The sequence below is a fragment of the Balaenoptera acutorostrata genome, chromosome 21, assembly GCF_949987535.1.
Source record: "Balaenoptera acutorostrata chromosome 21, mBalAcu1.1, whole genome shotgun sequence".
Classification (NCBI taxonomy): Eukaryota; Metazoa; Chordata; class Mammalia; order Artiodactyla; family Balaenopteridae; genus Balaenoptera; species Balaenoptera acutorostrata.
In genome coordinates, this window is record NC_080084.1 from 26,722,392 (window position 1) to 26,748,573 (window position 26,182).

At 47.4% G+C, this 26,182-nt stretch overlaps 1 protein-coding gene across 3 annotated transcripts in view; it reads left to right on the plus strand.

Annotated features, from left to right (window-relative positions):
- ENPP6 (ectonucleotide pyrophosphatase/phosphodiesterase 6) overlaps positions 1-21,868 on the plus strand; it is a 98,528-nt gene extending 76,660 nt beyond the window's left edge. For 2 of the 3 annotated variants that reach the window (XM_057537398.1, XM_007177855.3), the window contains 2 exons: positions 13,753-13,876; positions 18,418-21,868. In XM_057537398.1, the coding sequence (XP_057393381.1) occupies positions 13,753-13,876; positions 18,418-18,623 (330 nt within the window). In that variant the 3' untranslated portion in view covers positions 18,624-21,868. The remainder of the gene's footprint in view (positions 1-13,752; positions 13,877-18,417) is intronic. The other variant, XM_057537399.1, reaches the window with a different exon arrangement.
- The last annotated feature ends 4,314 nt before the right edge of the window (positions 21,869-26,182 follow it).

Consider the following 26,182-nt stretch of genomic DNA (forward strand, 5'->3'; position numbering starts at 1 on the left):
AGCAGACTTTGGCTTCCTATGCCGTGTGATTTTGGAAGTTTCCAAGAAGGTCCCTCTGCCCCCTAACGCTCTCTCCTCTAAGCGCCCTAATGCTTCTGGTCACTTTATCACACTGTTTGACGTTCACCTGGAGTGAGGTTATTCTAGGCTCACAGCATTTTCATCTACAGTGGTTTTCTTAGGACTTTGCACTGAACACACGTGCAGTCAAGTGGGTCACCTGACTGCAGGTGCCTCTTCAGTTTTATTCCATAAAAGCCAACTTCCCAAGCCGTACAAAAGGGCTTACGTTTTGCAACTTTTTCAATTTAGAATATTCTGGTAAAATTGTTTTAAGTTTTTAAAAGCAAATAGATGCTGAGGGTTAATCCACAGTTAACTGTCACTCATTTCTCTGTAGGACTATGTGCCTCTATCGTTTACTTTCTCATATTTTAGCTGAAATCAACCACACTGAGAGGCTGGTCCATGGCAGGGAGGGAGATTATAAGAGTACAGAGGTGATTTGAGGTAATTTATGGAAAAACTGGCTTACATAGGGAGAGTGGCAAAGCCAGAGGGTGTCATGAAGACAGTGGACAACTCATGAGGAGCCATCGCAATTCCTCCAGGAGGGGTGGACAGTCACCAGGGAAGTTGCTCCAGCCGTAAGTGCTGTCAGAGAAGGTTCAGTCTGGAAGCATCTGAACTGTCAATACAGTATCTTGGCATTAGCACATCTAGCAAGACGATGCACGTTTTCCCAATGAGTGATTAAAACACAGTGATGGGGAAACTTGGGGTATCAGTCAAGATGCTCTTGGTTGTAAGTCATAGACCGCTTGAATAAATGGCGTAAATAATAAAGATTCATTATCTCACATAACTAGAAGTTTAGAGGTAAGAAGTTCCAGGGTGGTTCATCCAGCAACTCGATATCAAGGCCCTGAGTCGGTTCTTCTGCAGTTCTTTTGGCTTTCCCTTCAGAGCACAAGATAACTGCTGTAGCTCCAAGCATCACATCCTTCAGTTCATCCCAAAGCAGGAAAGCAGGGATGTGGCTTCTTCTTGTACATCTCATACTTTTATTAGGGAGCAAAATATATATCCCAGGATCAGAGGCAGATAGAAGTTTTGTGGGACTCTCATGATTATAATAAAATTGGGGGGAGGAGGTCTCTCTTTAAGAAAATAATAATTATGAATATAACATTAGATACAGGGACTTGGAAGAAACCCATGCAAGTGAGACGTCCTGATGCTTAAGCTTCTGTAACTGCACCGTAAATCCGCCTCAGCCCAGAACCCACCAGCAAGCTTCCCTTTAGGTCTCATCACTCAACTCACCAGTGTGGCTAGAAGACTCCCGCCTTGAGTCCGCTTTGGTCCTAAGATAGGGTACTGTGCTGAAATGCGGGCCAGGGGACCACAATCGCAAGACCAGTGTGATACAGCAGCTGGGAATCAGGCAGACAAGGTGGCTGAAACTTAGATCAGCAGAGAAAAGGAGGGGAGAGGAGAGCGAGGACAAACGGCACCGTCGCTAATGTTCTGACTGGTGGTGGCCGCTTAGCCCAGTGATGAATCTGACGATGCCGCCTCCTGCCCCGGCTCCACTTCCCTCGTACCCGCCCCGCCTCCCAACGTCCACCTGCTGAGGTCCAAGCACCTGCTCCCCTGCAGGAAACTGGCATATTCCACTGTCTGTTGAGAGTGACGCGATATGGTAATTGTACACTATATATTATATATCACATCATATCATATATATCATATCATAGCATATTATATTACTTTTGTATGTATCACACAAATACACACACACACACATTTGTTTGTGTAAATCAGAACTAAGAGTCAGCCAGTTAGCAAGGGCTACCTGGTATTTCATCCTATGGCTTAAGAAGCTGAGAGAAGCCATAAGAACGGAAAGGAAGAATGCCTAACTACCGGCAATGACTTGAAGAGCTTTTTAAAAATATATAATTATTTCAAAAAGGAGATTTGAGGTAATTTTAAAATACTTGATGCAGAATTTTTTTTTTTTTAAAGGATTTTCTTTTTTATTTATTTATTTATTTTTGGCTGTGTTGGGTCTTCGGTTCGTGCGAGGGCTTTCTCCAGTTGCGGCAAGCGGGGGCCACTCTTCATCGCGGTGCAGGGACCGCTCTTCATCGCGGTGCGCGGGCCTTTCTCCATCGCGGCCCCTCCCGCTGCGGGGCACAGGCTCCAGACGCGCAGGCTCAGCAATTGTGGCTCACGGGCCCAGCTGCTCCGCGGCATGTGGGATCCTCCCAGACCAGGGCTCGAACCCGTGTCCCCCGCATTAGCAGGCAGACTCCCAACCACTGCGCCACCAGGGAAGCCCCAGAAATTTTTTTTAAAGAAAGAAATCAGAAGGAAGATAATAGGTTGAGAAAAAATAAAATTAGTTCTGAAGGACTAGTGTTAACCCCCTAAATGGAGAGACTGTCAATGTCACCTCACATAGCTCTAATTAGTAATAATGGGTATTATAAGACTAATCTTCCCTTATCATGCCTGGCTCATTACATACTATAGAATGACTCCTCCCCCAGAGATTCAATGGCGTGAACGTAAAGTTATTCTGCCTTTTGCACATATAAAAAATCTGTCAAGAAAAATTTCTTCTTAAAATGTTGGTTGGCAACATCGGCAACAATAATAATAGCCATCTGGGATTAAGTATCTCCTAGTTACTATTTCTGTTTCTCTCCATGACTCTGCATTGTAGGTATTGTTAGTCCTGAAAATCACTTACCATAACATAGAATGGAACACAAGGTGGTTCTGAGCTTCCTAGCTGCCAACTCAAGGAAGAAAGTGCAATCAGTTATATCAATGTAACTTACAGTGTCTGTAACATAAAAACACAAATGTTTCTTTAGAAAATCATGCCGGTCCCTGGTCCTGAGAGAAATTTAGGTATTTTTTTAGTCCATCTTTTGTGGTACCTTAGTTTTCTAGACTGAATACCTTAATCATTTGACTCCTGTCTTCAAATTTACGGATTTTTATTTTTAAGATTCATATATGAAAATTATAATTTCTGAGCCTACTTAGATTTAATATTGGGGTTTTATCTCTTTATCTTCTGAAAAATCCTAAAAACGAGTGCCCATTCTTTCCCTGCTGTCTTAGACATTTTTCTTTTACATCTCTCTGTTGTTTATTATACCTTCTTGACTATAGAGAATTGAGAACGCCGTTCTAGCTCCCTGTTCCTGCACTGTGCCAGGACTATTAATCTCCCACATCCTTATTTGCAAAATCTCTCCGCACACGGTAAAAGAACATTGTGTTTGCTCTGTAACCTGAACACCAGTGCACAGCCCGGGTGAGGACGGCCTGGATTGCACTTTGCATCTGCAGCAGGGCGAATTCTCAGCCCTGAAAGCAACTTCTCTGGGTCCAGGCTTGGATAGCAGAGGAGTCTTTTTTTTTTTTCTGGCTTTGACATGATTAGGAAAACAGCTGAGTCAGGACAAATCGATGCTGGTTGGGGCCATTAAAATAGAATCCCACCTCCCCTTCCTTTTTCCCTACAACCACCATCCCGTAAACATACAAGATTTGGCTTCCTTGGCAAAAATGCCATTCCCATATAAACACCAACTTTTTGCCACCTATTTAAGTTTTGCGGACTCTAAGGCAGCTGCTCTAACAGGAAGACGCAACTGAGTTCTTTTTTCTTTTCTTAATGGTCACTTGGAGAGCTGTCACTGAAAAAGATAAAGAGAGGGAAACCTGTTGACTTTGTCACCTGGAATTGCACAAGTATCCGGCGTGACGGCTGGCATCATACAAGCAAGCTCCCTGCCCAGCGGCTCCCCCAGTTTGCTTCTCACTGTGCTGCTTAATGTACCGACTAGATTTCCAACTACGGCCAGTCCCTCCTCTGGCCTCCCCCCCTGCAGGGGCAGAAACCTGAAGGTGTTCATCCTCCCAGAGGACTAACCATGAAGAGGCAAAAGACACAGGCCACCTGCCTAGGTTAGGCCCCCGCCTGTCACACCTGCCAAGCTCCTTTCTTCAAGGATGGAAACAGGGCTCCCTAAATGGAGGCCCCACCCCTCTGTCTCCCTGAGACCTGGTCCCCATCCTCTGTAGACCCTCTCTTTGCTTGTCCTTGCCAGGGGGCGAGGGTCACGCTCTTCACAGAAGCATCTGAGCCCAGCACAAGGTGGCCTCGCTCTCCCAGCCCATGTGGTTTTCTCACAGCCCTTTTCACTCACCCATGCTCTGCACCCATCCCTCCACCAGGGGGCACCTGGAAAGGGGCCGGGGCAGACTGAGGTGGTCACAATGTCAAGGGTGGTCCACGGGCCCTCAGGAGGCCGGTCCAGTGATGCTAAATGTCCTTGGCATATGGGATAGATAGGAACAACAGAGCAAAATGCGAAGTGGAGAAATTCTGTCGGTAGTTTCCGCCAAACTCAAGTACATTCTTCCAAAATCCACATACCTAAAAAAACCCACTCATCTGCTAAATTCAACAGACATCTGCCGAGTGCCTGCTCCAAGTAACCTACCGAAGTTCTAACTCCAGTGAGAGTAAGGCGCCCCTGGGAGCTCCTGCCCTCATGGAGCTCACAGCCCAGGGAAGGAGCCAAATACTAAATAAGCACGCATGCCATACAAAGGAATAAGCGTGCAGTCACAAAGTGCACTGTGTTACAATGGAGAAAGAGGGCTATGAAAGAGACGGTCTGGGAGGAGAGGAAGCCTGACTCAGATGAGGGGCAGAAGGTCTCTGACAAAGTGACCTCCAGGCTGGAACTTGAAGGATGAGTGGCCGTCGATGGGGCAGGGAGAAGGGGTTGCTTTCCTGGCCGACGGAGCGGGATGCTGGAGGAATCTGAGGCAGGAAAGGGCCTTGAGTATTAGAGGAACTGAAGGGATGGACCCAGTGGCACGTGTGGGGAGTGAGGAGAGGGACAGCGACACGTCTGAGGCTGCCCAGGGCGGCGGGGCCTGAGGAGGCCCAGCCACGGGCAAGACTTCACATCCCACCTTAAGTGCAAGGGAACACCATCGGGAATTTCAGCAAGGCGGGGGCGTGCTCCGTAATCCTCGGGGTGCTGTAACGCACAGCTCACAAGAAGAACAGAGTTCGAGCATCTGGGGCTGTGAGCAGTCCCCCCCAGTTCTTATATTTCTTATGTCTACCCACTAAATACAGAGACCATCAGTGTTTTTTCATACACCTTTCCTCAGTGACAGTACTGTAAAATTAATCTTTCTTTATCACGGATCGTTAGAACCTTTAGAATGCGCTCCCCACTACCGCCCCCCAGAAGTTTCAATGACATGTGCATCCAGTTGTTGTGCATTTTTCAGATAATAAATGTATCTAGAAAATTGTCTTTTAAAAATGTTGGTCAACAACAACAGCAGCAACAGTAATAATAGCTACCTTGAATTAAGTGTCCCCTGCTTACTGTTTCTGCGTTGTGGATGTTATCCCAACTTTACTGAGTTAAGTGAGGCTCAGAGTTTTAAATGTCTTGACTAAGGTCACAGAGCTAGGAGTGACAAAGAATTACAACCCAGATGTTACTGTTAAGCACGAAGTCCATCCGGTTCTCCAAAGAGCCTTCAAATCTTCCACTAAAATGTTCAAGGTATTTCTGATTTCGTGGATTGGAATTATGGACTCACCCTTCTGATTCCTAGTGGGGTCTGGAGATAAGTCTCAGCTCCTTCACAAAAGTTCTAACGTTGGCGTTCATTTTTTTCTTGCTTTTGTCACAATGCAAAAAACTCTTCCTAACCAGCCCTCTCCTTTCCTCTCACCAACATGGGAGATTTGCACATACTTGAACCAGAATTTTCATATTTGTGAAAATGATTTTTCTAATGCAAGACTCAAGCGTTGGATGTCAAGTGGTTGGATCCCAACGTACTTCATGCTCTCCTGACCTGCTGTCCACACCTGTACTCAGTGGGTTCTGGTACCATCAGTAGCCCAATAAACCATCTGTAGGATCCAGAATGCCTTCTCCTTCCTGACTCCTGCCTGTTTTTTAAGCCCAACTCAAATACCATCTCTTCCATGAAATACCCAACTCTTCCCTAATTTCCTCCATCTTGGAATCTCACAAAATCCTGAATCACTCCCCAGGTGCTGCATTTGTTTGTCTGCTTTTGAACTCTTCCTTCCTGGGGTGGAAGCTCCCTGAGGGCAGGTCTGTGGCATCTTGACCTTCGTTTTCCTCTGTGGAACCTAGTACACGGCAGAAACTCGGTACATGTTTGTGATATATGAATTAAGAGATGAATTCATAAATAATTGAGACAGTTGGCTCTTGATTACTTGTTGACAGGTTGTTTATTTTGTAGGTTAGTAAATCAGTGACCAAGTAGACAGGGAGGAAAGCTGAGTCAGGCCTTTAACTTTGGCTAATTATTAGTAGCCCTAGAAGAGATTTCAACAGAAAAAAAGGTGTTGAAACCACTAATGGCAATTGTCCTAGCTTCAGTTAGCCCACAGCTGGGGCCCAAGGGCGGGCGGATACATCAGCTCTCCCCAGTCCCTACTCAGCTCCAGGGGCTAATTCGTGCGGCCTCTCCTGAGCAGTGCCCACTTCATGCCACCGTGCTCAAAAAAGGCAGCCAGATGCAGCCAGAAGCTGGCGAAAGATTGTGAGACAGGGTGCTTCATTGTTGATCTTCTGGACTCTCGTCTGAGTGGAGGGAAATGCGGCAAATTCAGGCCCAAGCTTCCAAGGGAGGCCCGAATTTGTCTCCAGAGGAAAGATTTACTTTGAAAACTGGCAAAGGATATGAAATGCTGGGCTCAATTCTAAGGCCCGGGGTTGAATGGCAGTTAGGCCTGAACCCAAAATATTTGGGGAAATCAAGACAAGCTGGAGAATGTGGCCTCTGGGTTTTAGTGGCAGCTGGAGTGGTTTTGTCCAGGCCCAAGTAGTGGAGCTTCAGGAGGCTGGCGTTGGGGGCTGGAAGCTGCTTGCTTTCCGGGGTGACTAGGGTCATTAGTACGCATGTCGGAGAGCACATGGACACCCTTCTCGCTGTTGGCACGCTTCAGTAAACGTGGTCCGGGGGGAGAAAAGAATAAAAGAAAGCCCATCCGCTCGGCGCTCTCCTCCAACACTTCCCTCCACTCCAAGGAATTCTGCCGCCCTTGGTCCCTGCTGATTTTGCTGTCTGGCATTTTCCATGTCCAAGATTAGGCTGCGTGTGGCAGCGGGCTTGGCTTGCCAGGGTCAGACCAGGGCCTGAGGCCTGAGCAATTAAATTCTGTTCTAGAAAGAGGCGGCCTTCTAAGATGGAGAAAGAGAAACTGTTGGGGGACAAGCCTTTGCGGTGGCGCATGGCAAACACACATCTGAAGGTTCATGACCACCATTCCTGGGGGGCTCCAAGGAGTCGTCCCCACAGGAAGCCTCTCGGGAGGAGGGTTTAAAATGACGAGACACAGTGCTTTGTAATAGACGCCTAGCTCGACCTTAACCCTAGCAGCAAAAGCCCAGAGCCAGCCAGACTGCACTCCCTTCCACAAGAGTTCCAATCGAAGCCACTTCTGCTACATCACTGGGTGCCTTTTCCAGCCTGAGATGATGTGAGTTTATTGCAACGTGGAGGGCGTGGGAAGTCGCTATTATAACCCCGTCCTAGGGGAATAACATAGATTTCATTTGTATCAGGCCCCTCACACACCTTAGACAGGTGTTCACATTTTATTTATTGATTTTAATCGGACCAGCTTTCAACTTTGTTCCCCAGTGCCCTAGAGATGGGTGAGAGGCCTCATCAAGAGAGGAGGAGGGGACCCTCGGGCCCCTGACCCTGCTCCTCGACAGGAATTACACCTTTAGTGGCTGACCCGAGGGGTGATGGTCAAAATGTTTAACCAACAGTGAACCTGGCGCCGGCCAGCGAGCCTGGAAGGCAGGTGGGAACAGCCGGTCGGCCGCCCAGGTTCCTCTTTGGAAAGCAGCCTGTGTGAGCGATCCGTGCTGGACTCCGCGCCTGCCGCGGGGAGGGCCTGTGCTCTCTCTGGGAGGGAGGCCCTGCGCTGCTGTGTGGGACCCCACGAAGGGGCCTGAGGCACGGCCTCTGACCTCAGCGTGTTACCCCAGCATAATGCGAAGCGTTCTCAGGAAACGATGGCTACTCACTGAACACAGCGCAGGACAGGGCCAGGGGAATGACTCCCAGCGGTTTCCAGGCCAGAAGATGCATCCCAGTCACCTGGGGGACGATGAATAAATAGACAGAGTCCCTGCCTTGCAGACCTGCTGAATCCGAATACCCAAGGTGGGAGCCGGGATACGCTCAGGGCACTGTGTGCACAGCCGGCTTGGGATCCAGCAGTGTAGACGGAGAGTTTCAAGGGGGAAGACGGGAGAAGAGGTCACCCAGATGGAGCAGGGGGACCCAGACAAGACCCCGAACGGCGCCTCCGGCGTGGGAGGGAACCCACGAAGAACGGATTACCACCTCCTTGGCCGCCCCAAGAGAAGCCATTTTGGGGTGCAAGGCAAGACCGGGAGTCCAGATGTTTTCCTGGAGCTGGAAAGCATTTCCTGCCCCCTCAGGAGTATTCTTCTCTGTGGCTTAGTAACCATTTTCTGATCTACGCCGAGGGGAAATCGGAAGGAGCCGGCAAGAACTATATGGGCTAATATATTCCCCAAATGCAACAGTACAAAGCTGGTAAATGACCAGACAGTTTATGGAAGCAAGTGCCTCTGCCACGTGCAGACAGACAGTAATGACTACAGACTGTTCAGGCCACCCTCTGCTTCTTGCCAGCCTTCCATCCCCGCTTCCACCCCGACCCTCGTTCCCAGTGCCACCCCCGTTTCTGACTGTGCTACCGAGACATCGCAGCTCAGCAGCAGAAAGGAATCCAAACATGGCAAGTCAAAGAGATAGGTCCAGGTAATTGTTGAACAGACTTCGTTAACTGGTTTGCTGATTTGGGGGTAAACAGTGAAGGCTACTTTTTTTTTTTTAATGCCACGGATGAATGAGACAAAGATCTAGTCTAGAAACTACAACTCTGATCTCATAAGTAATCTCCTGGTTTCCCCAGTTCAGCAAGCTTCCGGTAGACATTTCATGGTGAGCTGGTAGTGGAGTGAGGCACTAAAATACAACGCAGGCACCAAATAAAAGAACCCACGTCTATAAACATAATAACAACCATTCCTTGCGGTGTTCCTCCTGTGAACTCTTTCTGCGTCCTTCCTGTTGGAAGTGACGAACTAGTTTAGGGGCTCCTGAAGGGGGGCGTCCCGGCACTGCTGTCCTCCCAGGTACAGAGGAGGGTCCCGGAAGGTACTGGAAGGTGCTGAACAAATGGACTTGGTGAGGATTTTATTTGAATTGACAAGAGAGTGTTCATTACAGAGCGACCAACTTGTCCTGGTTCGCCTAGGCCTGTCCTGGTTTTAAAACAGGAAGTTTTGCATCCCTGGACCCCCTCAGTCCCCGACAAACCGGGACAGTCGGTCACCCTGTGGGACTGGCCCAACCTCGGGTAGAAACCGCCTCACTGCTTCCGCCAGCCTCACGGTGCTTTCTTCTCACGCTCTCCCCACGTGCGGTCACTACACAAGGTCCCCCGGCCTCGCAGGGCCTCCTCTGTGCCAGCCCTTCCGCCGCTCAGAGCTCCCTGGGGGCCGCTACCGGGGGCCCGCAGGGCTGCCTGCGCTCTGCGCTAGAGCCTCTGGTGGCCTCCTCGTAGTGGCTCCTCTCTCTCTCTCTCTCTCTCACACACACACACACACACACACACACAGACTCACGCTCACACACACACAGACTCACGCTCACACACACACAGACTCACGCTCACCCAGACTCACGCTCACACACGCTCACACACAGACTCACGCTCGCACTCACACTCGCTCACACAGACTGACGCTCACACAGACTCACGCTCACACACAGACTCACGCTCACACACTCACGCTCACACAGACTCACACTCACACACACACGCTCACACAGACTCACGCTCACACACACACAGACTCATGCTCACACACACTCATGGACTCACGCTCACACAGACTCACGCTCACACACACACTCACACAGACACGCTCACACACACACACTCATGCTCACACACACGGACTCACGCTCACACACATAGACTCATGCTCACACACACAGACTCACGCTCACACACTCACGCTCACACACACACTCACAGACACGCTCACACACAGACTCATGCTCACACACACGGACTCACGCTCACACAGACTCACGCTCACACACACACACGCTCACACACACACAGACTCACGCTCACACAGACTCATGCTCACACACACACATGCTCACACACAGACTCACGCTCACACACTCACGCTCACAGACTCATGCTCACACACACAGACTCACACACAGACTCATGCTCACACACACGCTCACACACAGACTCACACACAGACTCACGCTCACTCACGCTCACACACACAGACTCACACACACGCTCACACACACAGATGCTCACACACAGACTCACGCTCACACTCACGCTCACACACAGACCCCTCTACGCTTGCTCTCCTGGAGGGTTCGGGCACCTCCCCGGGATGTCACTAGGTGGCGCTGTGTGGTGGTCCCTGGGCCTGGTAGGGTCAGGAGGGGTGAGGCTCAGCCAGTAGCTTGAGGACCCCCAGCCTGGGGACTGTGCTCTGGAGCGGGGAGGTCTGGGGCGCCTCACCCGCAGGGCTGCCCCTGTGTGGTGTGTGTCACGGCTGCACAGGCCTGCGCTGCGATGCTAATGTGGGGATACAGAATCCAGCGAAACGGTGCAAGCCACCAGGAGAGGACAAGGAAGGAGATCGTCCCTGCACCTTCTTGAGGTTAATTACATAATGTAATTAGATTGTGTCATGTAATCCGTTCAGTCACTTAGCTTCTCACATAACCAGCCAGTTTACTATTACTTTTTAAAATCAGTAAGAATAGTTGTTTCACTGGAGCAACCTGTCGTGTTAATAAGAACTAGTGGATTGACCTATGATCAGACAGACCCCCAGTGACCTTCAGGGCTGAGATTTGTTGTTGCTGTGTGTGTGTAACTGTGGAATTAAGCTGGAATTTTAAAATCAGGCCGTCAGTCCTCATCTCTCTTCCACCTGCCCCTTGGTCACGGGACACGTATATCCCATGGGGTTCATGGTTAGTGACAGCACTAGTGATATGTTCTACCTAGTTCTTCAGGAGTCACTAAAGACTGGGGGAGGGGGGGCAGCATGTGAGATTAAATTGGGATGTGTTGTGATCATCACCACAGACAAAGAACAAAAAACAGAATAAGTCAGAAATGCAGTAAGTTAATAAATATATTCCCATTGAAAAATACAAGCTACAGCTGGAGAAGGCGGGATAGGGGATGATGGCAATTCAGGAAACAGAGAGTCAATGAAACAGTGTGATTTGGAAAGCAGTAATGCCAGGGAGTGATTTATGGGGTGAGACTGGATGGGTGTGCAATGCGATATGACAGCTAAATAAGCAAAGGAGGGTTTGACCCTGCTGCACAGGACCTGAGCGCCTCGCCCCGCAGCCAGTGGCATCTGGTGGCCATCCCCAGCCATTTATCGAGCACCTACTGTGTTCCGGGCTTAGCACACAGCCAGCTTATCCTCCAGAATCTCTGTGAGGCAGGTATTATCACATCCAGCAAGGAAGCTGAAGCTTGGAGAAGTTACGCAGCTTGCCCAGGATCACAGAGCTGGAAAGTGGCAAAGTGGAATTTAACCCACATCCTATTCCAAAATCTCATCTCCATACTCTGTAACTGGCCACCACTCAGTGAGTCAAGAGGCAAGGGACAGGGACAGCCCACTGTCCAGTGCTGGCAGGAGCCCTGCAGCGACCTCTGGCTATGGGGTCCTGGAAGGCACATGAGGACCAGGAGACTGTCGACCTGGGTTCCAATCCCAGCCCTGCCTCTCAACAGCTGTGTGACTTTAAGAGTGTCACTTAACCTCTCTGTGCCAAGGTAGGAAAAATAATACCATCCACAGTGGGAGGTGGTGATGATTAAGTGGATGTTGGGGGAGGCTCTTGGTGCACCGTACAGCACACAAAATACACGTGTTGTTACGAGTCTTGTGAGCCAACCTGTAAATCCCTGGTCCTTGAGCTCTTCTGCTTCCACTCAGTCATCACGACCAGTCAGTTCTACCTCCTGCATTTGGAAAACTTGTAATATTAAACCCTGTGCTGAGCAAGAAGATGATTGGAATATTGGAAATGAAGGCTTAGTCCGCCAAGAAGGGCTCAGGTTGTGTCCAACTGGCTGCAGCCTCCTTAGGATTTGCAAAACCTTCTTTAAGCCTGTTGTCTCTCAAGTAAGCAGCTGCAGTCTAAGAAAATTTAGTTTTGCAGGAAAGAAGGGTGACAGGGCAGTGACAGTTCTGGAAGCCATCCTGAGTGAAGAATGGTCAAAGAAAGTGAAGATACACAAGGCCTGGAGCAGAGGAACACGGGTGCTATCTTCAAATGTTGACTAAATGGAGAGGAGGGGACTAATATGCTCCGAGTCACCCCCCGGGGTGGAGCTGGAAGAAAGCAGGACGGGTGGTTCCTGCGATGGGCGCCCTGGGATTGTGGTGAGCCGGCTGCCTCAGGGCTTCCGTGCTGTACTAAAGAAACAAAGTGATTCGATTAGACGCTGTGTTTTCCAGCAACAATTCTCCCATAGCAATTGGGTGTCCTACCATTCGATTCAATTCTGACATCACCCCAAGTTAGAGCAGACACACACTTTAAGGGGCTCCGTCCCACAAGACGGCCTGCACATCTGAATTCTGGCCGCAAGTCCTGGGTCCTCAGGCTGCCCACTCTTGTGTCTGACTTGGCTGCGAATTTGAGGGTTCTCACAACCCCCCTCCGGGTTCGATAACTCACTGGGATGAATCACAGCACTCAGAAAGCTGCCATGCTTACGATTACAATCTTATTACAAAGGATGCTACTCAGGGACAGGCAAGTGGAAGAGATGCACAGGGCAAGGTATGCGGGTGAGTGGTGCGGAGAACCCAGGCCCTCTCTGGGTGCGCCACCCTCCCGTCACAACCGTGTGTTCATTAATCCAGAAGCTCCCTGGACCACGCTGTCCCCGGGGTTTTATATGGGGTTTCACTGCGATGGCGTGTGGGTCATTAAGTCATGGCCACGTGACTGAACTCAATCTCAGAGGTCAGAGGATGTGGCTGAAAGCTCTACCCCTCTCCTCCTGGGGTTGGTTCCTCAGGTGAGCAGTTCCTATCCTGAAGCTCTGTAGCTCCCTGCCCCAGTGAGTCACCTCGTTAGCATAAGCTCAGGTATCGCAGCCCCGGGCTCACTTCCAATAACAAAACACTCCCGTCACTCAGGACATCCCAAGGGTTTAGGCATTCTGGGCCAGGGAACCCCGGACAAAGGCCAACTGTATTTTTTATTATACCACAGGTAGACTTTCACGTCCCTTCTGTCTCTGACGTGCTATATTTAGTGACTCTAAAACTGCTTACGAGGTACAGTCCAGCCCGATATAAGGAGATACCTTCAGAACTAGAGCTCTTTGGCAATTTAATGGGCCGTCTCCAAAGGTCCAAGCTACCTGGAGTAGGAAGTGATCCAGCTGAGGTCGGATGACCCTGACTGAGACCGCTGAGCAGGAAGTCCGCTGGGTGGTAGTTTGGACCGGATGCTCACTCATCCGGATGTCTGGACACAGGGCGATGTAAATGCCTGGCTTGATTTCAGAATCGAGAGACGCTTCCATTCTGGATGAACAGCACTGGCAAGAGGGAAGGCTGGCAGCGCGGATGGCACGGCTACGACAACGAGCTCAGGGACATGAGGGGCATCTTCCTGGCCTTCGGACCCGGTAGGAAGACATGACCAAATTCTCTTAGTCATCCCTCCCTAAGGAAGCGTCAGCCAGCAGGGGCTGACGGCACTAGTAAAGCTGGAGTGATTTCTTTATGGACCCTCTTTATGAGCAAAGCTGAGCAAACCCAGCCGGTCTCCATGAAGTGTCTTTGGCTGGCTGGCTTTCAAATGCTTCTTGGTTTTGGCAAACGTGGCCAAATACTTTTCCTTGTAAGTTTTAAATCTCGAGCGCAGTGAAAAAAGTGCTCCACATGTTTATGATTCATTTTTTACTTAATTCATCAAAGTGTTCTCTCACAGCCATCTGATGCCCAGGAAAGCTTATCAGGCGCCAGGTTACTGACAGCTGCGCGTCCTGAAGTTGACGCGATCGCTTCACAGGGTCTGACTCTTCCACAGTTCCTCCCTGGCTAGAGCACCCACCCCTGTGCAGGTCATTTGGTTTAGGGCCCACCAGAAGCTAGGATGTGCTCAAGGGCAGGCTAGGAAATGATTCTGTAACTGACTTTGAGAATGAGCCAGAATGACTCGGGATGTCTTGGATGAAAGCAAATTTACTGTGCCTTCCTTGACCTACATTCCCAGGGCAGGAAGAGAGGGGAGATGGAGAGAGCCTCTTTGGTTATTTGCTTTAATAAACACAGCACTGTAAATTCACATTTTAGAAAAGTTTATCAAACACTCTAATGATCATACTACTATCTGAATACCCCCTTTAAAAACAATAGAGTAAAAAGCCGTCAACAGCCATCAACAATCAGTGGACTGGCTCGTGAGCTACTAATCTTCCTTCCTGCTGTCCACACTCCTTATTAAACATAATAAGCTTACCCCAATATCCATATTCCAAGTTCCTTTTTCTGGATGTTGATCAAAATGTTTCAGCCCATGAAAGTCCATGCTTTCCTTTCAAATTACAGGTTAGAGATCACGCCTGGAAGCCCTGCCCTTCTCCTTGATGTAACAGGACAGAGAAGTGTGTCAGCCCCCTTCATTCCATCCGCCTCAGGTCACTCTACCTACCACAAAATAGCTGCTGAGAACTACGAGGTGTCAGCTTCTGCACCCTCCTTGGGCGCCTCTGGGAGCCTGAGCTTAGGGAACATGTCGGTCCAAATCATTGCCCACGTGTCATCCAGGTTCCCATGTCCTTGAGTAAGCAGCAGCACCAGTAGCAGCAAACATTTAGAGAGCACAACTGGGGTCATGACATTGGCCTAAGCGCGAGTTCAGAGGATGCCCCAGCATGATGCCATCAACCGATAACAGTTAACAGGCCCTCCCTGTTAGCCAAGCCCCGGGCTAGAGCCGCGCAGCTCAAAGGCCAAGTGAACTCAGGATGGAGCCTTGAGGATGTTGTTGAGGTGACAGCTGCTCCGTCAGGTTAGAGACATTCCAGGGCCACGGCCTTTATATGGGGGAACATTAGCCAGCAGGGCGCTCATTCAAAGACATTGCCTCCTCCTTCCCCAGAAGAGAGGGATCAGATCATGAATGCAAAACAGTTGTCAGTTGGAGTGTTTCTGAGTAAGAGTCTCGGGCAGATTTTAAAGCAGAAGCACATCTAGCGTCAAACCGAAAATTTTAAACAAAGTACCCAAAGCTGCAATAGCTTAAATTCAGTGGGGAGATTTTGTCCATTAGCAAAGGCCCCCATCATCCGTTCCTTTAAAACTAAAAGCCTAAGTCTTTTATAGACAGAAAGACGACCCCTGATGAAAATGGACTGGGCTAATTGCAAAAATGTTTGCAGGCAGATAGAGCCTCGAGAGCCTCCCGCAAACCATCACGTTTCTGGCTCTAATTCTCATGAAAGACTGAACAGCTTTACACACTGACTGTTTACTCAGAAGAAAATTTAAGAGCGAGGCCTTTCGTAGCTATCTAGCTGCACTTTGAGATAAAGGTGCCTCCCTCCTGATTAACTGTAGGTACTTCTCGCTCACGGAGGACGCTGAGCACCGCTGCGGCCGGCCGCCCAGGTACAGCTTCAGAAGCCAGGAAGTCTGGTCCAGCTAAGAGAAAGGGAAGTAATTCTGGAAGATAGCCGCTCTCTGGTTCATCCCAGTTTCTAATTTGAACAACCTAATCTTGCCGTGGAGAACTCCACATTCGAGATCAGACAGCAGGAGTGTGATTCAGTGAGCTGCCAGCGAGCTAGCAAGCCTCACTTGGAAAGCAGCCCAAGGTGGTCAGGCACAGCGGGAGCCTCCAGAACCTTCTCTCTTTAGGAGAAACAGTTTAAAATATCCAAAGAATGTAAACCCATGGAAATAACTTGGATTCCCATTCCAGGTTCAGACACCATCTTGAGCTAACAGGGCTTGACTGGCCTCTCCCAATTGGATCAGGTATTGTTTTGCTGTTCAGAAATTTTCTAGAAGCTCTCATTCCAGTTTGGATCATCTCTTCATTGGGCCCAAAATCCCAGCCCTGCAGACCGGGAAGCCGTGAACCAGATGGAGTGGGAAAGAAACCCCAATCCTCCTTCCTGCTTACATGTACCGGATTTGATTTTGTACTTTCAACATAAAAAGATGATCTTTTCTAACATTTTTTTTTTTGTCAGTAGAGCTTGATCTCAAATTTTCTTGCCAAATGTTAAAGAAGGAGATGTTTGAAAGGCTGGGGACGGCTGTCTTGGATATGCTATTGTCTGCCACCCTCCCATGTGACAGGACATGGCCACCAGGTGATGTGGCAGGATGATCTCACATCCAGGTCCACGGCAAGTCAGAGGGAGAGCAGTCGCTCCCACGTCCCTGGGGCAACCTTGCCACCGATTTCTCAGCTGCAGCTGACTGTTCTCTGGGGAAGCGTTGCCACCACCCTCTCTGATTGTAGAGTTTTCCTTGATATTGGAAGGGTTGGCATTCCAGGGCAACCTCTGCATTCTCCTTTCCAGGGAGGTCTGGATTTTTTAAAGTAAGTGTTTACCTTGAGGTGATGCTGACTCGTACCCTCCCTGCCCTAAAAGTAAAGTGAACCCTGCAAATAACCTATAGGGTGACTGTTCTCAATCCGTACTTTCCCCTGCTGGGCGTTTATTCTATTACTAACAACAGCTCCCATTTATTGAGCACATACAGTGTGGCTGGAACTAGGATTTAGGCACCACCTCCATGCCTGTCCCCTGAGGTTACCCAGCTAGTAAGTGGCTACAGGCTGGTTGTAGAGCCTGTGAACCTCTTTATTACTGAATTCAACTTTAATTCTTCAAAATAAGCAAAACCCGCCACTTGGGAAGTTGCCCTGGGTCTAACATACGCTGTGGCAGAGTTTTCAGTGTGTAGCTTCCTTCTGTATTTATAATTTCAGGGTTAATACAAGAGTAGAATTTGGTGTGGACACTTCTGGGCTATGTTGCTGTTGGTGTTTGTTTGCTTTTTAAATCAAGTATATGTGATCATTTTAGCAGAGCAATTATAAAGATTATTTTCTAAGATAGAAAACTTGGCTTTACAGCCCCCAAACTACCTGTTTTAAAAAATTTTTTTTAGAGGGACAAAAGTCACATGCATGGGCCTTTATTGATGGATAAAGCTCCTTCCTGAATACAGCTTCTTAAGTTTTGGGTACTTTGTTGGAAGCTCTGGTTGGGAACCTAGAAGTGAAGCTGCGTATGAATATTACTAAAGTCTCATACTCGCTCTTTAAACAAACACTTTTCATTCAGCATCTTTTCTGCCTCCTGTGGAGAAAGAGAGGGTCCACCTTGCACTGAAGTCCCTCCTTCAGCACCCTTACTTGCTAAGCCGTGAATAGCCAGCCAGGCCCTCGGGGGCCCGTGTCGCCGTGGGTAGAGGCTCAGCCGTCTCCCTCATGAGCTCCCTGGAGCCTTCACTCAGGTCTCTAACTCCACTACCAGTTTCTTTATTTTCCCCACAGCTAAGTTACTTTATCTGCCAGTGAAAGGCTCCCAGGGAATGTTCAACTGATCTTCCAAACATATTTAGGAGACCGTTGCTTTTGCTTGTGAATTAGGCACACTGAGGAAACTGTATAATTTCAGGTTCCATCCAGTCCTGGGACCTCCATGTGGCAGGAAAATGGGAAACATTCTTGAACTGGGGAGCACCTAGGCTAACCAGTCCCTGCCAGAGAGGTGTCCTGGAAGAAGCGTATGCAGCTGGATTGGGTTTGGGGAGCCCGGCAGGACCGTCAGCCTTCTGTGACCACAGCGGCTCCGCAGCGCTTGCAGAAATGAGCAGCTTCAGACGGCCCTTGGGTCCCCAGGGAAAGCTCTGTTGTCACAAGGGAAGCACAGTTATGCACAGAGAGAGTTTGTTGTCTGATCTGTCTTTCAAAGAAACATCTCCACGAGCCATAGAAAGCAACCTCCTATCATAACTTAGAACCTTCCAGATCTCCTTCCAGGTTCACAATCCCTTGCCCAGGCCCCACGGGCGAGGCGGATTTTCCAGTCCCAAGATGCCTGGATGCTGAATGTAATTCCTCCACCTTGTGACTCAGTCCCTGTCTCTGCCCTGCCCAGGAGTGACCGTGACAACTCCTTTGCTTGCCTTTCCCTTTCAGATTTCAAATCCAACTTCAGAGCCGCTCCCATCAGATCCGTGGATGTCTACAACATCATGTGCAACGTGGCAGGTGTCGCCCCCCTGCCCAACAACGGGTCCTGGTCCCGGGTGACGTGCATGCTGAAGGACCCGGCCAGCTCGGCCCTGGCAGCGCGGCCGGGCGCCTGCACGTTGGCCTTGGTCCTGCTGGCGCTGCTGTCCTGAACTCCTAGCACAGTGTGTGCCCCGCGGGGGAGGCCTTGCCGTTTCCTATTTCACTAATAGCTTCGTCAATTCAGTCGAGGCCATACAATTGTAAATATATTAGTCTTGGATGGTTCTATACATAAAAGTCCCTATTTCTTAAAAAAACAAAAACAAAAACAAAAACACTTTGCTTTTTCCAGAGGTAAGGAAACTCCTAGCTTTTCATTTGTTCAACTATAGGTTATTTTCTCCTTTCTTTCCATGTACTCAGATGACCTAAGCAGGGCCTACCCCTGTAGCGACCAGACCTTGGGCGGGTATTCCGTGGACTCCCGGCCCCTCTCTGTCCTGCTCTGCACAAAGCAGGCCCTTGTCTGTGCCCTGTCTAAACCCGGGAGCCACTGTCAGGGTCTACGGCCACCATCCCGTACTGCTCCTTCCGTCTGGGACAAAGGCCCATGTGAAGCAGTAGCTGCTATTTCTAACTCAGCTCGTGGGGTTTCTTCACCTTATACAAAGTCCCAGAAAGGGCATATCTTAGCTTGGCCCACCCAGCAATCAAAATCAATGGGAACTGCAGGATTCATGGAACAAAGTGAAAGATATGCGTTCCTTCCCAAAGTCTTGAGTGCACGAAAGTTTCTCCCCGCCTTAAGGAGCAGAAAAGTTTACAATAGACACGGGCTTCTGTGAGCCTTCTCGTAGCGTATCATGCTGTGAACGTGCACACGGCAGGCATCGGATTGCCTGCCTGCCTGTCTGCCTGTGGGAAGGCTCACCCAGAGGCTGCCTCCCTTTGGACCCCATACAGAGTGTAGACACCAGCGACCCCTGACATCATCACGGGCGGGGAAAGGGGTGTCTGGCTGATGATGATGTGTGGACATACTTAAAGAAATCTCACTTCATTGCTTGAAATGGTGATGCAATTAAGCTTAAGTTTGATGCACCAGCGTCCTGGAGCACTGCTTATTCAACCACCACAGCAAAGTGGACCCCTGAGTGACCCAGAATTCCAAGGAAAATGGTGGGGCACGGGGAACGGAGGCAACGTGATGGAGTCAGATCCCAATCACTAAGCACTTAGCCCCTGGATTAGGAAACAGTTTGGTCAAAGTGCCACCTCAGAGACCTTAAGAAACCCCGGAGAAGAGGCACCGAGCCTGAGACGAAATGTTTTTAGTTTAGTCTTCTAAGTTTGCTGTAGGAGCTCTTGTTGCAAAACAAGGGATAACTGCATTTCTATATGATCAGAGTCATATACATATATCATCGCATTAAAAATGAGTTTGCACTAAATGAGGCACATCTGCAAATGAGGCTTTTTGTCAGGAAAAGGCAAAGATCAGGTCTCGTCAGGACGATGAAGCCCTTATGTGTTGTTTACCTTGAAAAATGAAAATCTATGCTCACCCTGATTCATGAAGGTTGGGAACCGTTCCTGGGCCTTGAATCATGAGAGCAAAGGATCACTGCTTAAAAATATCAGTTTTATCTTCACAAAAGATTTCTAAGGATTTATGTAATGGGTTTTTAAATTGCCAGCAGACCATCGAATCAATTGGAAAGGCAAATCAGCCTTTGTTCTCCGGCTGAAAGCCAATTAGTGCTTTCAGAACATTGGCGCTGGTTGTTGAAATAGGCATCTATTGTTCAAAGTTTTCTTTCTCCTTAAAGGACTGGGTTCTAATGAATCCAGTGCAGCCCACTGTGCTCCCTTGTGAAGGAAGGAGACCTAAAAGAAACCCAATGATTCAATTAAAAGTGGATCATCCAAGTCCAGAGGGGTACAAACAGATACACGGTCTTGGATTTGTCCTTCCTGCTCTGTTCTACCAATTTTTCCCCTCCCTCATCCTTAACATCTTCAAGTTACATAATAAAATTTCAGATATTTGTCTGACAAAGTGTAGTTACTCAATAAGTAGTCTTGCATAGATAAATGAGAATAAGATACTTTTGGAATCATGACTATTGGTAAATAATAAAGAAAATTCAGACACTGAATGGAGAAAAAAACTTTTTACCTAAAGCAATGCATATATTTTAGTGGCTCAATTATTTGGCCAGAATTTTTTCTTTTGATTTTTGTTTTAAAGTTATGTCATTTTCCCAAGGAAAATTCTACTTTCTCTAAACACATTTTGTTCCATCGGAATAATATCTGCTAGGACTATTACACACACCTTTTCTCCTGGATTATTTTACTACTTCATCGCTAATTCCAGGAGGAAGGTAATTGGACTGACCTGCAAATACCGAAGATAGATGAAAGGAATGATCTTTAAATTAAAGATAAGATGAATGGCTGCTTTCCCTGCCCATAGGCCTAATCGCCAGAACCCAATTCAGTGAACTTCTGAAGACTTAATAAGAGCAGGCCCAGGAAATTCTTTCTAGCCTTCAAGAGCCCAGACTTGGGCTCAAGTCCCAACTTTCTTTACTTTTAAAGGGCTCTTGGAAATCCACAGCAGGTCTGAATTCAGCCACAGACAGCAGTTCGCAAACTTCCTGGGACTGCAGTCTTCATGTGGTCTTCCAGAGCTGCAGGTTCAGAGGATCTGGCGTGGACAGCACTTTTAAGTCACATGACTCTAAGGTCTGGGTTTGCTCTCAGGAGAGATGGGTTCTGATCTGACCTTGGTAGACCTGAGTCTCCTGACAGCAACTTCATAACCTGCCAGTTTTTTCAGGAGCCATCAGGCTGGCATTGGCTACTGATCCCAGCTGGGTCAGATTCCCGCCCTTCTTAAACCGAAGCGGGTCTGTAAGCCCCAGTGATGGAGAGGCTTCTCCACACCCAAGTCCCTGTGAGTCTAAGATCCCCAACGGTGCTATCAGACAAACTAGCTCTTCAAGACACACAGCTCTTTTATGAATTTTCTGTGAAAGTGTTTTACATTTCTGTAAATATCAAGAGATTTCCAAATGTGATAGTGTGTTTAATCTTTGTAAGCAATCTGTGATAGACCAAAGTCAGCTCTTGTAAACTACTTACTAGGAGGAAGAGAGATGGTAGCCTTGACAGCCTGGTTATAAAACATGGGAAACTTGGTCTCAGGGCTCTGCTATGGAAGTTATGCTTGTGTGTTGCTTTGAAATCATAAAATAGCACCTAGTGCAGTACCTCAAATGTTTCATAAATGTCCCATAAATATGTGTTGAATGAGAAAAAGAATGAATATCACTGAGGAGACTTGCTTACACAGCAGATATTCTCTCTCTTTGTCTGTAGTTCCTCAAATTAAACAAACCTTTCCTTTTTGGGTTGTTATTTTTTCTTATCACCCAGCTGACAATATAATTATACTTCATTTCATGGACTAAGCATATTCCATCTCAAGCTTATAAACTTGACAGATGGATGGAAGGAAGGAAGGAAGGAAGGAGATTAGATTTTAAATATACTAAGCATATTTACTTTTTAAAAATAAAACAGTTTTATCGAGATTCAATTCACATGCTGTCCTTCCCTTTAAAGTATCAGTTTAACAGCATCAGTAGAGTCACAGAGTTGTGCAACCATCACCACAATCAACTTTAGAACATTTTTATCACCCCAAAAAGAAACTCCATATCCACGAGCATGTTAGCACCCACTCCCCCTTTCCCCCCACCTGGCTCCCAGGCAACCTGTAAGCTGCACTCTATCTCTACAGATTTGCCTATTTGGAATATTTCATGAAAATGCAATAACCACGATCCCTGTGGCGGCCTGAGTTCAGTCTGTAGCCAATGTTACCACTCAAATATACTCAGTCTCTCCCAGAACACCCTTACGGCTTCACCCTGGAAACCAGTAACAGCCCACATGCCCCTTCTCACCAGCATCCCAGCCAGAAGCTCTGCGTATCATTGTGTGTGGGCTTCCTGACAGGCTTCCTTGAGATGCCTAGGGCTGGCTCCAGCTCGTTCTCCTCTCTCCCATTTGAGGGTATCTCTCAAATGCAAGTCAGACCAGGTCACGGCCCTGCCCAAACCCCGACATTGACTCCCCCCGTCTTAATCTCACACCTGTAGCTTCATCGGGGCTGGCAACATGTCCGCCCTTCTCTCTACCTGATCTCATGTCACTCTCCCTTTCACTCTGTAAGCTCTTCTTGCCTTAGGGCACTTCCCTCACATCACTTTCTCCTCCTTGATTAGTACCCCCATCCTCATCTAGTAAGTGTCCCCTTGCCTTAGAACTTGGGCTAAATGTTTCCTTACACTCCTCTTGACCAGGTTAGGCCCCCCGGCTGTACACTCTCTACACCAGCCGCATGCAACCCCACCCATCAAAATACTAGTAGCTGGAAGAGGCAAGTGAGGATCCTCCCCTAGAGCCTTTAGAGGGAGCACAGCACTGCTGACACCTTGATTCCAGACTTCTCGCTTCCAGAACCATGAGAGAATACATTTCTGTTGTTTTAAGCCACCCAGTTTCTGGTAATTTGTTACAGGAAACTAATAGACCCTTCAAATTGCTTTCAGAGTAGTCAATCTAGTTCATCAAAGATTTCTTGAGCTCCTCCTTCACACCAGGTACTGGGCTATGTTTTGGAGATGCATAGAGGAAAAAAGACCATTACTGTCCTCACAGAACTCACAATAGAGTCATTTCCTTTCTTCCATTTTTTTCCATTATGGTTTATTACAAGATATTGAATATAGTTCCATATGTCATTTCTTCCATTTTTGAACACAGTTGAATTCTCATTTCTGTAGAACAAAACGTTCCAGTTGCTATGGGCAATGCATGGAGAGAATTTCAGAGAAAACAGGAGTAACACCTGTTACTGAAAGAAGGCATCAGCTCTAGAGCAGAGGAGCTGGTGTCAGGAACCTCACCCACTGCCTCCTCTGGGATCTTGCTCTTGGCCATTTGATGTCCCCACGCCTGTCGGCTCTTTGCCCGGCCTGCGGGATTATCTGGCAGCAAAAGCAAGGCTGATCACATTACTGACCTGATTAAAAAACCACCCTTGTCTCTCTTTCCTATGGAATTAAATTCCAAATTCTGCTTCCCATCCTTTTCTACAGTGTGACTTCCCCCTACATCTCTCAATGCTTCATCTCAAATTTCTCAGCTTAGCCCCTGAATGTGCCATTGTCAACTCTCTCACGTTGGCCCCATGTCTGGGATGGACCTTCCCACTCTCCATCTAGCAAACTTTCATTTATCCTTCAGAGCCTAGATTCTCTGTAAGGCTTTTGTGCTTTCACATTCTTTTCTTGTTTCGTTTATTGCAAAGCAAGTCACATTGCCTTGTAATAATTTGTTGTCAAGTGTTCTCCAACTAGGCTGTAAGCTAAGCAGAATGCCAGGATTGAATCTTCTTTTTTGGAGTCTCCAAACCAAATCTGCAGCACCAACAAAGTCTGGCACAAAATAGTTGATAATTGGCTGATGAAATGAATGAATTATGGAAGGAAGGAAGGAAGGAAGGAGGGGCAAAGGTTAGGACACTCTGGTCAGGTCACCTAAATTTGGACAGAGCTTTTCACAGTAGCAATGGGTTGGAAAAGCCAGAGTTAGGAAACATTTTGTAGAAAGTAGAAGGATTTGACAAATGACTAATGTGTGACACGGAATCCAGAGGGCAGGGGTTTCTTTTTCAACATTTCAACAGGCCCCCTCTTCAGCCATGAACACGAGGAAGTGCAGCAGATGGGAAGAAAGGAAGAAAAGATAAATGAGCCCTGTCTTCACCATGCTTAATTCGACTTTTCAACAAGATGCTAACACAAGCCTGTACTGTCATCTCCCTACGGCTTGGAAGAGACAGCAGAAGGGGGTTCAGAGCCTTGGACGCTCAAGACGTAGCATGTGGAGAAGGAGGAAGAGTCCCAGTCATCGGCTCCCTCCCCCCCGTGCCTTCTGAGTCTGATCTGCCTTTGCTACTGAGAAGTGAGGAGTGGATGACAGGAGGAAGTGGAGAAAAGCCTTCAGAGGGAGGAAAGCGGTGTTTATGAAATCCCCTTCCTGGAATAACTGTGTTTGCACCCCTGCCCTTCTGCTGCTTAGGAAAGTCTGGCTTCAGTGTGGTGTCAGCAGGACAGGCAGGAGCTGAATTTCCACCATATTCCAGAACCAGGTGGTGTTCAGAAGGACCCCTCCACTCCCAGTGGAGGGCAGTCTATCCACTAGAAGCCCTTGAAACTGACCAGTCAGGTCTCAATGCTGGGACAAGACCCTAAACTGAGGAGACGCTGCTGAAAGTTAAATCAAAATCCAGCAAGAAAGGGACAATAGAGATGAAAGAAAGAGAAGGTCCAGATAAGCATGTCAGAAAAAAAGAGAGCCAGGAATTTCTAGCCAGAAATGTCATATTTTTTAATACTACATGAAAACAACAGAAGAAGATACCATATAAAATCAGAAAGACTATCCTGAACCACATCTCCTTCTAAAGTTTAGAAAAACTAATTTCAAATAAAAATGTAAAAAGTATTGAAGTCAAATTCCATATTAAGATACTATTTTTAAATGGTAATAAGGAGCAGAATAATAGTCCAACAATCAGTGAAATCATGCCAGAAAGACCTGATCACCAAGCAGACTGAAACCATGACTTACTATTTCAAGATGAGGCAAAATACATTAAGAAAACAATACGAAAGAACAACATAAATCAAATTATAAGAAGGCAGAAAGGGTTGAACTAAAGAAAGAATAAGAGATAAAAATAATTTCAGAAATAAAATCTAAGCTAGATGGACCAGAGAGTTAATAATCACAACAAATAATGCTTTAGGAGGAATATAAGGTAAAAGGGAGGGTTAAAAATCAAAATTAAGAGATTTTAAAAAAAGACTCAAGAGAAAGTGACAAATACTGAAGACAAGTAAAGAACGCTGAATATATAGTAACACGAATCCAAGAAGAAGAAAACCAAAGCAAAGGAATAGAATAAGTATTAAAACTGTAATGCAAGGAAACTTTTTTGAAATTAAAAAGAGAAAAAACTAACACTATATACTGAAAGAATACTTCACATATCTGAGACTGTCAACCAGAACCACTAATATCAAACCCACAAATTACTGGATTTTAAGACCAAGAAAAAATCCTGTGGGCATCTAAGCAAAAAGAGGAAGTGATTTATAATAAAAATGCCTTTTCCAACACAATAGGACAGAAGAAAATGGACTAATATATTTGAGATACTAATGAAAAGAAAATGCGAGTCAAGGATTTTTATATCCAGCAAAACTGACTTTCAAGTATGAAAGGTTCAAATTGTTATCAATAGGAAAGAATTTAGGAAATACTGTGCCCACGAGTCTTTTCTGATGAATCTATTGGAGAACAAGCTTCAGACAACCAAACTGACCAAGGACACATGGACATAAGGCTTAGTGATGAACATGAAATAAATAGTTACTACAGAACAAGGGAGAGAGGGCAGTGTGCAGTGTCTATGTGCTTTGGCAATGTAGATATGGTATAACTTTTTAAATGGAGGGAAGATAAATGGGGAGAGACTTTGCAAAAAAAAACATTAACTCTTGTCAGTAGTCTTATTGGTGGTGGGAATATCTGTACTCTTGTCCTGAGACTATTGTGTAAGTAATGTAGAGTAAAGCATGAGAGT